At 45.7% G+C, this 16,270-nt stretch overlaps 2 protein-coding genes and 1 non-coding gene across 2 annotated transcripts; 1 reads left to right on the top strand and 2 right to left on the bottom strand.

Annotated features, from left to right (window-relative positions):
- The window catches only part of Erich1 (glutamate-rich 1), a gene marked incomplete at its 5' end in the record, with an annotated part of 52,793,804 nt that overhangs the window by 35,448,197 nt on the left and 17,329,337 nt on the right, over positions 1–16,270 (top strand).
- Positions 3,687–3,789, bottom strand: LOC120097660 (U6 spliceosomal RNA). The gene has a single exon (XR_015640584.1). It is a non-coding gene; the product is annotated as a U6 spliceosomal RNA (small nuclear RNA).
- Positions 13,137–13,877, bottom strand: LOC148000597 (endogenous retrovirus group K member 13-1 Env polyprotein-like). The gene has a single exon (XM_087589485.1). It carries the CDS (start codon positions 13,875–13,877, stop codon positions 13,137–13,139), a length of 741 nt encoding a protein of 246 aa, XP_087445611.1.

The raw sequence follows: 16,270 nt of genomic DNA on the forward strand, positions 1-16,270 counted from the left end.
TGACCCAGTGGCTTCGTTCTCAGTCTTGCCTCACTGTCCCTCAGCAATGGTTCCTGGCCACGCATGCGTCTTCTTTTCCGTCCACATTCATACCACTCTTACGGAGGCATCTGCCCTGAGATCGTTGCCTGGTTACCATGGCTTCCTGCACTTGTGCCTCTGAAGAGTCGGGGTCGTCAATGACAACAGGGGGACGTGCTGGAGAGCAAGCCCCTCCAGGTCCCCCAAACTTCTCTCTTCACAGAGCACATTCCATTAGCGCGGCTGTGCACTGACTGCTGTGGTAGACAAAGTAGTGTTCTATACCTCAGTCTGCCCTGAAACTTGTGATGCCCCTGTGACATTCAGCTCACAGCCTCTGAGGCGTCCCCTCATTCTGTCACCACTCTGCCCTGGAAAGGCCACAGATACACGCGGCACTAGCAACCTGTAGCATGGGACGTAATGTGTCACCCGCCCGTTCGCTAGATAAGCAGATTTTGGCAAGGTATAGCAAGTTCATCGAACATCTAACCCAAGACAAAGGGAATCTTCCTGGTCAATGCAGCTAGCATTTTCTTCTGGACTCCAGCCACTGGCAAAGCTGTCCTGTCATTGAGCTAACAGCCCTGCTGAAGCAGTTTCTCGCTAAGCAAAGAAACGAGAGTGTAATGGACCTCCAGAGCCGTCTGGATTCTCTCTCCTTCTATCTGAGGTATTTCATAAGGTCTCCCTCCCCCATCCCCACCCTGCCCCTGGCTATCTAGCTGCCATTTTCCCAGAGATGGAAGTCCTCCAGTGGATACTATGAGGTCAACAGAATGCTTGCAATTAGACTGTGCATAGAATGAGACAGACCAAGCCAAGAGTCTTCCTGACCATGGCACCTTGTTCCTGTTATGTTTGCTGAAAAGATTTCAGCAGTATTTATGAATTAATTCCTACACACACACATGTCCCCAGCCAAACATCAAAGGCCTCTGCACCCCTGCCCCTATTCGGTACTTGACCCTATTTTACAGACTTTCACCCTGCTAAATTCATAAACACCCATTTAAGGCACAGAGAATTTACTGCCTTCCCCCTTCCCCACAAGTGCCCCAGTCAGAAGCATCCTCCAAGACAGGAGTTTTTTGCCAAGCATTGCTGAATGAATAGTCCTGTCCTTCATGAACAGTGTGATTCTCAAGAAGGAATAGTTTCCTTTGAGACAGGTTCTTCCTATGGATCCCAGTCTGGTTTAGAACTTTCGAGTCAAAATAAACATGTCCTCTTGCTGAGTGGACGATCTCAGGTATCTGTTACAGTACTGCAAAACTGACCAACAGAGTGCTCTCTAACATGCTATCAGCCTACTGCAGTGACACTGCTTGGAATCCCAGCATCCAAGAAGCCGAGAAAGCAAAACAAGGGCAACAAAGACACATTCTTCCGTCTCTTTCCAGGACTCCCTACTCTTCCCAAACCACCCTCACCATGGTTAGTAAACTGCTTGTACCCCAGTTTTTGTCTTTGGAATTGCAAATGAATGCATGATAATGGTCGTGGCAATAATTTACAAGCAATTTCATTTATCTTAATTCAGGGTCTTGCTATGTAGCTCAGGCTATTCTCCAACCCTGAAATCTTCCTGCCTCATTCTGAGTGCTAAGACTGTAGGTGTCTTAGTCAGGGTTTACTGCTGTGAACAGACACCATGACCAAGGCAACTCTTATAAAGGACAGCATTTAATTGGGGCTGACTTACAGGTTCAGAGGTTCAGTCCATTATCATCAAGGCGGGAACATGGCAGCATCCAGGCAGGCATGGTGCAGGAGGAACTGAGAGTTCTACATCTTCATCTGAAGGCTGCTAGCAGGAGACTTTCTTCTAGGCAGTCTGGATGGCAGTCTTAAAGCACACACCCACCGTGACACACCTATTCCAACAGGGCCACACATTCTAATAGTGCCAAACCCTGGGCTGAGCACGTACAAACCATCACAGTAGGCATGCACCACAACCACCACCAAAAGAAATCTTGTAAAGGGATCAAACACAGGGCCTCATGGGAAACAAGTACTCTCCCACTGAGCTAATAGTCCTCAAAAGCCACCTTTGTTTCCCCCCTCAGACTGACTTCATTTTATGCATATGAGTTTTTATATGCATGTACACATGTACATATGCCTGGTTCCCGAAAGGATCAGATCCTCCTGGAAATGAGGGTGCCAGGAACTGAACCCAGGTCCTATGCTAAGCAACAACTACTTTAATACCGAGCCATTTCTCCAACTCCAAAATGTCCCCTATTTCAAATTACACTCCTATGTATTTTGCATACGTAGACACAATTTCGTCAAGACTAACACATTTCTATCCCCCCAATCTCAAAATGCACTTCAAAATGGCCTTGAGGTCCATTGGTATCCCGTCCTCTGTCACAGAAGATCCTCGACTTCCTGTGGTGATACTTGCCACTGTCTGACTAAAGTAGCACAAAGGCATGCCTGTTTGCAGAGATTAGACTTTGGGGTGTGGTATGCTACTAGGGATGGAATTCATACCAAGAAAAGTAGTTGTAGTGGACATGGTGGTGCACACCTTTGACCCCAGCACAGGGATGGGGGTTGGGAGTTGCGGAGGGGTGCAGAGGTAGTGGAATTTCAAGTTCGAAGCCTGCCTAGTATATATAACGAGTTCCTGGCCAGCCAAGAATTCATAGTGAGACCATATCAAACAAAAGAAAAAAACAAATCCAAAACAAACAAACAAAACAAATAAATAAACAAATGTGGTTGGGCGGCTACTTTTAATCGAAGCACTCAGGAGGCAGTGGCAGGTGGAGCTCTGTGAGTTCAAGGCCTGGTTAGTCTACAGAGCTAGTTCGAGGACAGCCAAGGCCACAAAGGGAAACCCTATCTGGAAAACCAATAAGATAGATAGATAGATAGATAGATAGATAGATAGATAGACAGACAGACAGACAGACTGATGATGGATGGATGGGTGGATAGGTGGATGGATAGATAGACGGATAGATGGATGGATGGACGGACAGACTGACAGATGGATGGATGGGTGGATGGATAGATGGATAGATGGATAGATAGATAGATGTAGGTGAGCAAGCCATGAACAATAAGTCAGTAACATTGCTCTTCCATGGTTTCTGCCTCAGCTCCTGCCTCCTGATTTCCTTGGGTACTGGTCCTGACATCCCTCAATGATGAACGGTAACATGGAGGTTTAAGTCATATAAACCCTTTCCTACCCAAGTGTTTTATCACAGAAACAGAAAATAGCTAACACTCACTCATAAGCTGAACAACATTAGGTTGCCTGCTTTGGAGGCTCCATACAAAGTCATAACAAGCACTCTTCTCTAGGTCTTTGTGTGCCTACCCAACCTTTCTCTGTGTGTGGGTGAACAAGCATGCAGAGGCCAGAAGAGAACCTACGGTGTTTTCTCTCAGGCCCCGCCCCACCTACCTTGGTTTTTTTCTTATTGTTATTGTTGTTGTTGGTTTGGTTTTTTTTTTTAATATTTTATTTATTTATTATATGAGTGCACTGTAGCTGTCTTCAGACACACCAGAAGAGGGCATCAGATCTCATCACAGATGGTTGTGAGCCACCATGTGGTTGTGGGATTTGAACTCAGGACCTCGGGAAGAGCGGTCGGTGCTCTTAACCACTGAGCCATGTCTCCAGCCCCGGTTTGTTTTTTAATATGGAACAACTCATGGATTTGGGGTCATCCTCATTTGGGAGCAATGCTAATCTTCTCTGTATTGTCAATTTTAGATATCTGCTGCCAAATCGAGCATCCACCTTGTTTTGGGTTGTTGGTCTGTTTGTTTGTTTGGATGAGATGGGGGGTTTCTCTGTGTAACTGTCCATGGCTGTTTTTGGAACTTGCTCTATAAACCAGGTTGGCTTCAAACGCATAGAGATCTGCCTGCCTCTGCCTCTCTGCCTCTCCTCTGCCTCTCTGCCTCTCTGCCTCTCTGCCTCTCTGCCTCTCTGCCTCTCTGCCTCTCCTCTGCCTCTCTGCCTCTCTGCCTCTCTGCCTCTCCTCTGCCTCTCTGCCTCTCTGCCTCTCCTCTGCCTCTCTGCCTCTCCTCTGCCTCTCTGCCTCTCTGCCTCTCTGCCTCTCTGCCTCTCTGCCTCTCTGCCTCTCTGCCTCTCTGCCTCTCTGCCTCTCCTCTGCCTCTCTGCCTCTCTGCCTCTCTGCCTCTCTGCCTCTCTGCCTCTCTGCCTCTCTGCCTCTCTGCCTCTCTGCCTCTCTCTCTGCCTCTCTGCCTCTCTGCCTCTCTGCCTCTCTGCCTCTCTGCCTCTCTGCCTCTCTGCCTCTCTGCCTCTGCCTCTGCTTCATGCGTGCTGGGATTAAAGGTGAGTGCCACCACTGCCCAGTTTTTTGTTTGTTTGTTTGTTTTTACCTTGTTTTTTGACACAAGATCTCTCACTGACCTGCAGCTTACAAAAGAGGCTGGCCAGTGAGCCATAAGGATCCACCTGCCCCTGCCTCCTTGGCTCTAGAATTTCAAGTTCTAGCACCATACCTGGCTTATAGTATGATAAGGATGATGACTACTACTATATTTTATTATTACATTTATTTTATCTTATGTGTTTACATGTGTGACTTTGGCTTCTTCAGGGATCAGAGAGAGATAGCTAAGTCACAGGGTTGTTTGCAGATGTCATGCTGCTTTCAAGATGGGGTAATCACAAAAGAGCAGGTACTTCAAAACCCAAGCTCTTCAACAGAGGTCATTTGCTGAGGCTAGGTTGAGATGCCCCATAGCCTCAAGACCCAGATAAAGTTGGGCTCAACATCCCCCCACTCCACCCGACCCTGCTTTCCACAGGACCAGAATGTAACTGACTCATGTCTAATATCTTGTTAGCTTCATCTGTCACATCCTCTGTATGCCTTCTTACCCCCAATCCCACATTCCACAAATTGAGGGGGGCAAGAACTTTGGAAAGCCTGACTTCCTTCCAGAGGGATTTGATTCCTAATACCCTCTTCTCTCCTTTCCCACCCTGCTACTTGTGACTAGCAAAGGAGCGGGATGAGCTTGATTCTTCCTTCCCACAAATAGGAAGTTATTGTATCAATGCCTCAAGGAGTATCCCAGTACTGCAACAATTTGAGCATTTGAATTGACAATGATAATGAATTCCAATCCATTGAATAAAACATGAATTCACAGTGATATGAATAAGAGGGTGAAGGGGCTGAAGAGATAGTTCAGTGGTTAAGGGTATGAACTATTCTTGCAGAGGTCCCAAGTTCAATTCACATCACCCACACTGGGCAGCTCACAATGGCTTGTAGATCCCAGCCCCGGGAAATCTGACCCCTCTGGCCTCCTCAGACTCTCATGAGCATATACCCAGACAGAGACACGTGCATAAATAAAAATAATCAAATCTTTAAAGTAAATAAATGATAAGGAAAGTGAGTAGATGTATGACGAGAAAGGGAATTCTTTTCGTTGTTGTTGTTTCTTCTTGTGGTATGGAGAACATAACACAGGAGTCTACCACTGACTGGCATCCTCTGTTGAGTGCTAACTGTGGAGCATAACCAGATTGGTGGCATTAGAACCAGAAAACCACTACATGTCGATTGTGGTAGTAATAATCCAGGCATGAAACATGCTCAAACTGGGAAGCAAGAATTGGAAGGGAGGGCTGGAGAGATGGCTCAGCGGTTAAGAGCACCGACTGCTCTTCCAGAGGTCATGAGTTCAATTCCCAGCAACCACATGGTGGCTCACAACCATCTGTAAAGAAATCCGATGCCCTCTTCTGGTGTACCTGAAGACAGCTACAGTGTACTTATATATAAAAAATGAATAAATCTTAAAAAAAAAAAAGAATTGGAAGGGAAATAATATTTGAATGGCCTCAAAGGTTCTCCTACAAAGCAGTTTTTAATTCCCAGAGGAAAAACAATGTTGCTTTGGCAGCAAACAGTATTAAGCATCACAGAATCATGGCAAACTGACAGTGTAGGCTGTCTGTGGGGGATGCACTAAAAAAGTTGCCACTTTGGTGACAATCCTACCAAAGAATGCACAGTCTCATTTCAGTCATGAAGAGAGAAATATCAGAGAAGCCCAGCTGAAGGATGGTGTAGGACGTCACTGTGAAGCTATTCTGGATTGGAGAGAAACAAAGAAACAGAGCAACCCAGCACATGCCTGGCCCTGGTCCAGCTCAAGGCCATGACTGAGACCATTGCCGAACATCATGGTGTCTGTCAGAAGCACTCATGAGAGTCTCCTGTACTGCTCTGGCGATTTTTTTTTTTAACCTAGTAACTTTCGAATTGTTTCCAGTGAAAAGTAAAAAGAAACAAATCACAAGCAGAAGAAAGTCAAAGGGGAGCATCAGAGAACAGTGTGCAAGTTGCAGCCAATGTGGGAAGTGTCTTAGTTAGGGTTTTACTGTTGTAAACAGACACCATGACCAAAGCAACTCTTTTTTTTTTTTTTTTTTGGTTCTTTTTTTCGGAGCTGGGGACCGAACCCAGGGCCTTGCGCTTCCTAGGTAAGCGCTCTACCACTGAGCTAAATCCCCAGCCCCCCAAAGCAACTCTTATAAAGGACAGCATTTAATTGGGCCTGGCTTACAGGTTCAGAGGTTCAGTCCATTATCATCAAAGCAGGAGCATGGCAGCATCCAGGCAGGCATGGTGCAGGAGGAGCTGAGAGTTCTACATCTTCATCTGAAGGCCTTTAGGAGAAGACTGGCTCCCATGTGTTTAGGATGAAGGTCTCAAAGCCCACACCCACAATGACACACCTACTCCAACAAGGCCACACCTCCAAATAGGTTCACTCCCAGGGCCAAGAATATTTAAAGTCACCACAAGGAGACAGGACAGAACACTTCATGGCGAACTAGTTAAAGAAAACCCTTTAAGCTAAAGGAAAAACAAACAAACAAACAAAAACACACAAGCTGGTTATGTAACACCATTATCTTCTGTTCAAGCCATGACTGGAAATAACATTCTCCTTAAATAGCCAGGTGTGCTGGTGCCTCCACCTATGGTGCCAGCATTTGGGAGGCTGAGGCAGGGGGACTACTGTGAGTTCAAGGCTGGCCCAGGCTATTTAATAAGAATATCTCAAACAATAAAACAACAACAATAAATCATGATAGGGGCCAGAGAGATGCTTTGGTGGTTAAGAACACTTGGTGCTGGGAACCTTTGGAGCCTATAATTCTCTGCTCCAACGCATCCAACACCGGATTCTGGCCTCTGCAGTTACCTGCCACACCTTATCACTGTTATCTTAAGCATCTTCATCACCAGCGCCATTGTCTTAAAAACACAATTTTCATTAATTATCCAAAGTATAACAGAAATAGACCAATTGAGAGACAGACCTAATAAAGTCCACATCACTACGGTTATTTGTACGAAAACAAAGATATAGTGAAAATCAAGAGTTTTGCCAGGCAGTGGTGGTGCACAACTTAATCCCAGCACTCAGGAGGCAGAGGCAGGCAGATCTCTGAGTTCGAGACCAGCCTGGTCCACAGAGTGAGTTCCAGGACAGCCAGGATTACACAGAAAAACCCTGTCTCAAAAACAACAACAACAACAACAACAAAAAAAAGAGTTTAAAGTGACTACACTCACACACAGTTCAAAATCCAATACAAAAACTAGTGCCAAAGGCCTGGGCCCTGGGGATATTCTCAAAATGGGTTTTAGCTCCTAAATTTATCCACCTAACCTTTTCGAATAAAAGGCATTCCTTTCGGTAGGATGTCTGTTCTCCGCCATTAAGAAAGCACACTGTGCCCTTGGCTGAGCAGCTCTCCAGAGAAGCAGGCTCTATTTTAGCACCACATGGTACTCCGTAGAGACATAGCTTACGGGAAATCTATTTCACATGGCTGGCCATGTGCAAACACATCAATCAAGGTTTATGAACTGGCAACTTACAGGCACACTGGAGTTTGTACTTTTGTTAAAATGAGTATGTGTTGGGCTGGTGAGATGACTCAGTGGTCAAGAGCACTGACTATTCTTCCAGAGGTCCTGAGTTCAATTCCCAGCAACCACATGGTGGTTCACAACCATCTGTAATGGGATTTGACGCTCTCTTCTGGTGTGCATGAACATATCATACTCATACACATAAAATATATGTAAATATGTACTCATAAAATAAATCTTTTAAAAAAAGAGAACTGGGGCTGGAGAGATGGCTTAGTTGTAAAATGTACTGGCTGCTCTTCCGGAGGTCCTGAGTTCAATTCCCAGCACCCACGTGGTGGCTCACAACCACCAAGATGCCCTCTTCTGGTGTGTCTGAAGACAGCTACAGTGTGCTCATATAAATAAAATAAATCTTTGAGAGAGAGAGAGAGAGAGAGAGAGAGAGAACTGTGTGTAAGCATGAAAACAAGAGATAACACCCACTTCTAAATTCTGTGTAATTTCATGTCACTAGAGCCACTTGAAGGTACCCCACAAAACCCTCTACCTTGTCTCCTTAGCTCAACCTCATATTAAACTCACGTCTAAAACATGTGTGTTCATGTCTCTCTGTGTGTACGTGTTTGTGTTCACACACCCATGTGTACACACGCATGCTTGCAGAAGCCAGAGGATAATGCACTATGTCGATTTAGAGGAGTCATCCACGTTTTTGGGGTGGGGAGATCTTTCACTGGTAACTTAGTTAGGGTTCCATGGCTGTGAAGAGACACCATGACCACAGCAACTCTTATTATAAAGGACAGCATTTCATTGGGGCTGGCTTACAGTTTTAGAGATTTAGTCCATTACGGTCGTGTTGAGAAGCATGGCGGCATGCAGACCGTCATGGTTGCTGGAGAAGCAGTGGAGAGTTCTGTATCTTAGCCAACAGGCCGCAGAGTGGGGTTGGGGATTTAGCTCAGTGGTAGAGCGCTTGCCTAGGAAGCACAAGGCCCTGGGTTTGATCCCCAGCTCTGAAAAAAAAAAAAAAAAACAGGCCGCAGAGACTGCGCCACACTAGGTGGGCATAGCTTGAACATGGGAGAGCTCAAAGCTCACTCCCACAATGGCACCCTTCCTCCAGCCAGGCCACACCCACTACACAAAGGCCACACCTCCTAATAGTGCCACTCCCTATGGGCCAAACATTCAAGCATATGAGTCTATACCTATTAAAGCCACCACAACTTGGCTTAGAGCTTGTGACAAATGTGTGACAAAAAAAAATCCTCAGGGATCTTCCTGTTTCTATTTCCCTAGCACAGGTACATACCACTGAAGTGGAAACTTAAGGGTTCTCTGGACAGTCAGTTGTGTTGGATGGTGTTTTGTGGGGCAAATGCATGAACGGGTGTGTCCCTGAAGCAGACACAGGTGGAAAGCTAAGGCAGACTCGTGAAGGGATGTTTCCCTGAAGCAGACACAGGTGAAAGGATGTTCTGTTAAAGCAAGCCCGTGAAAGGACACGCGATGAAGGATTCTTTGCTAACGACACACATATCTTGGTCTGCCTTCCATTGCATAGTTGGGCTGCCTTTGTCAGAACTCCACAGAGAGAAAGGCACCAAACTTCTGGTGGTGTGCTGCGGTTTCTGGCTGCTTTCCTGGACTCGGGCAGAGTGGCAGAGTGATGTCAGCTGAGACATATGTATGTTCTGAGGCAAGACCTGTGGAGGACTCGTGGTGTTTGGAAGGAGGATAAACAGGACTCAATGGGCTGTGAGAGGGGCTTGATTGTAGAGCTAGCTAGAGAGGCACAGCCAAGAACACCTGCTGGTCCCTGCTGGTTCAAATCCCTCCTGTTCACTTGTGCCAATTGAGCTGAGGCCTGGCTGTCTCTGCTAGGTCATGCCACTGCTGCTGACCCTGTGCTATCCCAACTCTTTGGAACTGGACTGCTGGTGTATTCACAGTGTTTGAGAATAGCTGGAGCTGCTACTGCTGACCTGAGAACTGAAATGCTGAATGCCTGACAACACAGATGGGACTGACTCCAAAGAATCATTTCTAAACAGGCCCACTTCCCCCACATCCTTTCTTTCCCACTACCTCTGGTGGGTGGTGGGAGGTTAAAGCATTTAAGAACCATCATTAAAAGTAGGTTTTGAAAAAAATCAAAATTACATACCATCATATCTATTTTGGGGGTGGGGGTTGTTTTGTCTCTGTAATTCTAGGGATTGAACTCTGGTCTTCATGTTTACATGGTAAGTTCTTTACCAACCGAGCCATCTCCCCAGACATCAAACCCTTAACTTTTATTAGAAGTATCAACAAGAACTTCAGCCTTTTGTTACCATCATTGTTACAAAAACGGATGCCTGGGCTCAGAGGTTAAGAGAATGTGCAGAGGACCCAGGATTGAGTTTGAGCGCGCGCGCGCGCACACACACACACACACACACACGTGATAGGCTTTTCTTAAAAAGTAGATGCATAAACCCCACCGTCTTTGCACTGCAGTGTTCTTAGTGCACACCAGCTGCCATGGTTGTATTTAAGGACTGTCCTTGAGATGCAGGGAGTCATTACCAGATTGCAGTCTAGGACCTGGGAGAAGAAGTCTAGTGTTAGTCTAACCAGATTAAAACCAAGGTCAGTGAAAGCAAGTTCTAGACAGCTGCAGAATATTTCTCAGGAAGAATTTTCTAGGATGCTTAACTGACATGCCACCAAACTGGAAAGACAAGTCAGTGGATTTGCATCCTATCTATATAAAGGATCAGCTAGTCTGCCTTGGGTGTTTTTCACGTGTTTTGGATATGGTGTTAGTGCATGTAAAGACAGTATCAGACAAAGCTGTGTCGCTGTTTGGTCTTTACATGTCAATAGACATTTCAGGAAAATTTAAATGTTTGCTTTTCTTTTTTTTTTACTTGTCCTCTCCTAAGAAAAGATGTTGAAGTAAAGGCATAGGCTGGAGACATATATATTTAAAACTTACTCAATCTACAAATATTTATTGATGACATGCTAGACATAGTCTAAGAGTGTGTGTTGTCTTCTTTTCTTCTTTTAAAGATTTATTTCGGGACTGGAGAGATGGCTCACCGGTTAAGAGCACCCGACTGCTCTTCCAGAGGTCCTGAGTTCAATTCCCAGCAACCACATGGTGGCTCACAACCATCTGTAATGGGATCTGATGCCCTCTTCTGGTGTGTCTGAAGACAGCTACAGGGTACTTTTTTTTTTTTTAAAGATTTATTTATTTATTATATGTGAATACACTGTAGCTGTCTTCAGACACACCAGAAGAGGGCATCGGATCCCATTACAGATGTTTGTGAGCCACCATGTGGTTGCTGGGAATTGAACTCAGGACCTCTGGAAGAGCAGTCAGTGTTCTTAACCACTGAGCCATCTCTCCAGCCCTGTGTGTCATTTTCTTATAGTAGAAATTGAGTAACTACATTTTGGGTTTTGAGACAAGGCCTCACTATGTTGTCCAGGCTAGCCCCCAACTCCTGGGCTCTTGCTCTTCTCCTGCTTCTGCCTCCAGAGTAGCTATGCCTCACTAAATTTAGTGTATTTTAGCCAACAGAGCCAACAGACCAATGGCACATTTAAGCACAGTTAATATCCAAAATTATCCAAAATATTGTTTTATATTTCTCTCTCTCTCTGTCTCTCTTCCTCTATCCTTCCCTCCCTCCCTCCCACTCCCTGTTATGAGAATACGCCCACAGAGGTCAAAGGGCAACTTTTTGGAGTTAGTTCCCCTTCTACCTTGCATGCAGGGTCTGGGGATCAAACTTGGGTCATCAGGCTTGGTGGCTGGCCCTTTTTATTTACTAAGCCAGCTCATCTGCCCCTTTTAGATTTTTCTTTCATTCTGAAGATCTATAAAAGCATCTTCTGAGCTATTCTAAAACATTCATCTTAATCAGTAATCTCAAAATCAACTCTGAGTCATCCATGTTTGGACGTGTAGAGAATGATATTCACATGATTGAATATCAAGACGGGAGAGTTAGCCGGCTGAAATGAACCATCACTCTGCCGCTACCGTACAGGGTCTCACTTCACAGTCCAGGCTGATCAGGACCCTGCTGCCCAGGTCTTTGAAGTGCTGGGGTTACAGCTGGGTACCACACCGCCTGTCTTAAAGTCTTGGTTGCACATGGAGGAGGGAGATGATGGAGAATGATGTGACAGGAACAATTAGATCTGTGGAGAGAAAGAACCCTCCAAGTCTTGGTTTTCTTTAAGCAGCTGGCCACTGGGAGTTTGACCAAGTTCCAGGGAGTATATATGGGCAACACAAACTGGGCTTCTCTTCCTCCGCTTCCTCCTCCTCCTCTTCTTCCTCTTCCTCCTCTCTTCTTCCCCTTCCTTCTCCTCTTCTTTTGTTTTAGAGGAGACCACAAGAATGAAGGCCACCTGGGATGACTTGGAAGTGAATGTGATCAGGGCACATTACATGAAATTTCCAAACAATCTATAAATTGTTATGTTAATGAAAATGCAAATAATACGAAGAATTGGCCAAATTAGAGAGAGAGAGAGAGAGAGAGAGAGAGAGAGAGAGAGAGAGAGAGAGAGAGACAGCTGCAGCAGCCGTCTTCCAGTAACTCACCAAAATGACGAACACAAAAGGGAAGATGAGAGGTACTTGGTCTATGTTCTCTAGGCCTTTTAGTGTCGCGCCCAACCTTGACCAGCAAGGAAGACAGACCAGAGGAGATCTTCTTTAAGCAGTTTATTCAGGAACCTTGTATGAGCTTCTTCTCTCCACCCCCCCCCCCCCCCCCGGAATGCCCTGCATCAGCTAAAATACCTGGCGCTGACCAACCTCAGTGTGCCACGTGGGTCAAGCAGATAGGCCGTCGCGCAGCGGAAACTAACTGGCCAGGCAGGCATAGCCAAATAAGGACTTGTTTACTACAAGGAGCACTTGCTGTCAGGAGGGCGGAGGGCAGAAGCCAGCGCCATCTTTGAGGCGCAGCACGTCGCAGCTCCCTACAGTTCCCCCTTTTTGTTTAATTAATCAAGCAGGCAAAGGCACCACTGAGCGTGGCGACCTCCCCTGTCTTAGGATCATCCCTTCATTAAACCCGTCTTAGGATACCTCGTCGCCCACGAGGTTCCATGCCTTAGGTAGAAGGGAAGTTGCCCGTCACTGGGTAAGGTCACTCACACATACTTAGGGGCGAGGTGCAGCTAGGTCTTTTGAATGACCGTAAGCCAGGCTTGAGGGGATTGTCCTGCTTCGATGGCTTCAAATGCCTGTACCACCATAGCCGCATGCCGCCTCTGAACATACCTCAATCTACAGAGACACCACAGGCTCACCAAGGAGATCAGGATCAGCAATCCCATGAGGGCTCCCATACCCGCCCACTCCTTCAGGTGATTCATAGCGGCAGCAATCCATGACGATAATCCTGTAGCCAGGTCAGCATCCACTCGCGTGGAATTCACAGTCACGATGGCAACTCGCAGTTGATCCATCAAGGAATCGAATTCTCCCGTCCAATTACCTAAAAGATAGCTAGATAATCGTTTAGAGAGATTGGCTGCACTGGTAAAATTTTCATATTGGATACTGGTCACGCACAAGGCTGCAAACTTCCATTGACAGCTCAATTGTGCAAGCTGCCACAGGGTGTCAATCTGTTCTTGTACCAGATCGATCCGTTGATTGACCACCATAAGACCGCCCTTTAATTGAGCGTTGATCCCTGCTTGCAAATCAAGAGCATGAGCCACACGAGATGACAAATTATTTAGGGTATGTGCTGTTTGCACGGAGTGACTCATGGCAATGGCCGCAGTTGTAGCTCCCGCGGCTGCAAGAGAAATGGCAGTAACAATGGCTACAGTGATGCCAAAATCTCTCTTTTGTCTAAACAAGGTCATGGCATGAGGGGCGTCTACGGGAACTGGAACCCATCTGGGCATGCGAGCAATCACAGCAATAACAAACCTTTTTGCATCCCAGCATTGTGTATAAAAACATGTCTCACTAGTACAATTTAAGACTTTATCATTCAACTTAGTAACATTACTAACTATGAAAATGAAGGGAGGATAGACACATACTGGAGTTGGCTTAAAAGTGACGTTATGGCTAGGTTTAGTTCCCTCCTCAAAGCAGCCTGCATTGGTATGATACCCAGTGGTGGTCCTCTCTTGTGCTTGATTATACCTCGGTGAAAATTCGCCCCATCCTTTAGAGGTACTCCACTTAAATTCTGCAACCCCATGGCCTCCTCCACCAATCATGGCCATGGGTTCCAAATTCATGCAACTGCCATTAATTCCACATAAAAGCCAATTGTCAAAGGGGTTAGAAGCATAAAGCTGAAGGGGGTTCTGATCAGAAAAATTGGAACCAGCAAAGGTACTATTATACCCAGTACTAATACCAGGTGAGAAAGTAAAATATTCTCCTTTACTAGCCCATACTACCGTATGGGACTGACACCCAGTCCAAGGCCACATTTTTCCCCGATTGACACCAAAGCAATATGGAGCCCATTTTGGCTGATGGGGTGGTGATGTTTCAGAGCTTTTAGCTGGCCACCATCCACTAAGCCAGGATGCATTAGCCGAAAGACAGGGCCCAGAAGTATCTTTAGGTAGATCGAACCAACCCGCTGTCTGATTATACAACGGAATGCAATCAGACGAAACACTAATATTACCTACCAGTAAAAAGCACAGGCTACCTTGTAATAAAACGCTTCTATTTTCATTAACACTAGCTATATCAGGATCTAATGGTAAATAGGGTGCATCAAGAGTTTTATTGGTGCCAAAAAGGCGAGGGAACAACTTAGCATCATGGCGTATCGGCATGGGTCTCGGGAACACCGATAGTATCCCCCATCGGGGCTCCATCTGGATCAGTACTTGGGTTATGCTGAGAAGCGTCAGCAGCAGCAGGGTCTTCATTCTTGTTACACCTCCTGGTCAATCTCTCAGGGACCCACAGTGGATCTTGTCAGTCCTGGGGAAAACACACAAACAGACCCTCTCGCCCATGCCAGCACAGGATCTGGCCCATGCCATAAGCCAGTGAGCACATCTTTCCACTTTACATAGCCTTTCAACGTGCCTGCCCGACATTGATGTCGGTCAGCGGCAGAAAGGCCATCATCATCCAAAATTAAAAAATTAAGAGTAAAAAGGGCTAAGGATATCTATTCCTTAGGAGTTCTGCCATGGCCTATTCCCCCCTTTTGTTTAATTATACATTCCTTCAAAGTACAATGTGTTCGCTCAACAATACCTTGACCTTGGGGATTATAAGGCAGGCCATGGCTCAACTGCATATCCATCTGTTTACAAAAGGATTTGAAATATTGGGCAGTGTATGCCAGGCCATTATCAGTTTTTAAGTGTTGAGGCTTTCCCCAGGCAGCCCAGGCTTCTAGGCAGTGCCCAATAACATTGCGTGCCTTTTCCCCACTCATAGGGGTAGCATGAATGACACCTGAACAAGTATCCACAGAAACATGAATGTATTTTAGAGTCCCAAATCCAGATATGTGTTACATCCATTTGCCAAATCTTTAGAGGCAGTAAGCCCCTGGGATTAACCCCCACACTAGGGGGAAGTTGGAAAGTGATACACTGTTGACATCCTAAAACTATCTGTCGAGCATCTGCTCGAGACAGATGAAACTTCTGCTGTAAGGTTTTGGTAGGCACATGAAATTGTTGATGAAATTGTTGGGCTTGATCCAATGATGAGCTTAAGAAGATAAACTCCATTCGGGTACATCTATCCACAAGATCATTTCCCTCACTGAGAGGACCAGGCAAACCTGTATGAGCTCTAATATGTTGGACAAAAATCTTGTGACCTCTTTCCCAGATCAATTCCTGAAGTTCCCTCAGTAGCTGGCATACCGTACTGCTGGTTTTAATAGGGCCAGCCACTTCTAGTATCTTGACTGCATTAACAACATATGATGAATCAGAGAGCAGATTAAAGGCAAAAGAACAATTTTTAAACACTTCTAACACAATTTTGAGTTCAGTTACTTGTGGAGAGCCAGGTTGATATTGGCCTAAAATTGGCTCTTGATGGTCAACCATATAGGCTCCACAATCAGTTTTTGATCCATCTGTGAAAATATTTGGGGCCCCCTGTAGGGGAACACTGGAGGTAACTTTAGGAAAAACTATGGGATGTTCCTTAAAAAACGATAGCAAAGGGTGTTTTGGATAATGATTATCTATTTCTCCATGAAATCCACATCATAATATAGCCCAATCATCCACTGTGCCACACAGAATTTTTATCTGTTGACTTGTGTACGGCACTATCAATGAGGTCGGGGACA

This window comes from Rattus norvegicus, chromosome 16 (genome assembly GCF_021556685.1).
Source record: "Rattus norvegicus strain SHRSP/BbbUtx chromosome 16, alternate assembly SHRSP_T2T, whole genome shotgun sequence".
Lineage (NCBI taxonomy): Eukaryota > Metazoa > Chordata > Mammalia > Rodentia > Muridae > Rattus > Rattus norvegicus.

Coding starts and splice junctions, on each gene's coding strand:
- LOC148000597 (XM_087589485.1), bottom strand. CDS start 13,877: ATGCCCAGATGGGTTCCAGTTCCCGTAGACGCCCCTCATGCCATGACC.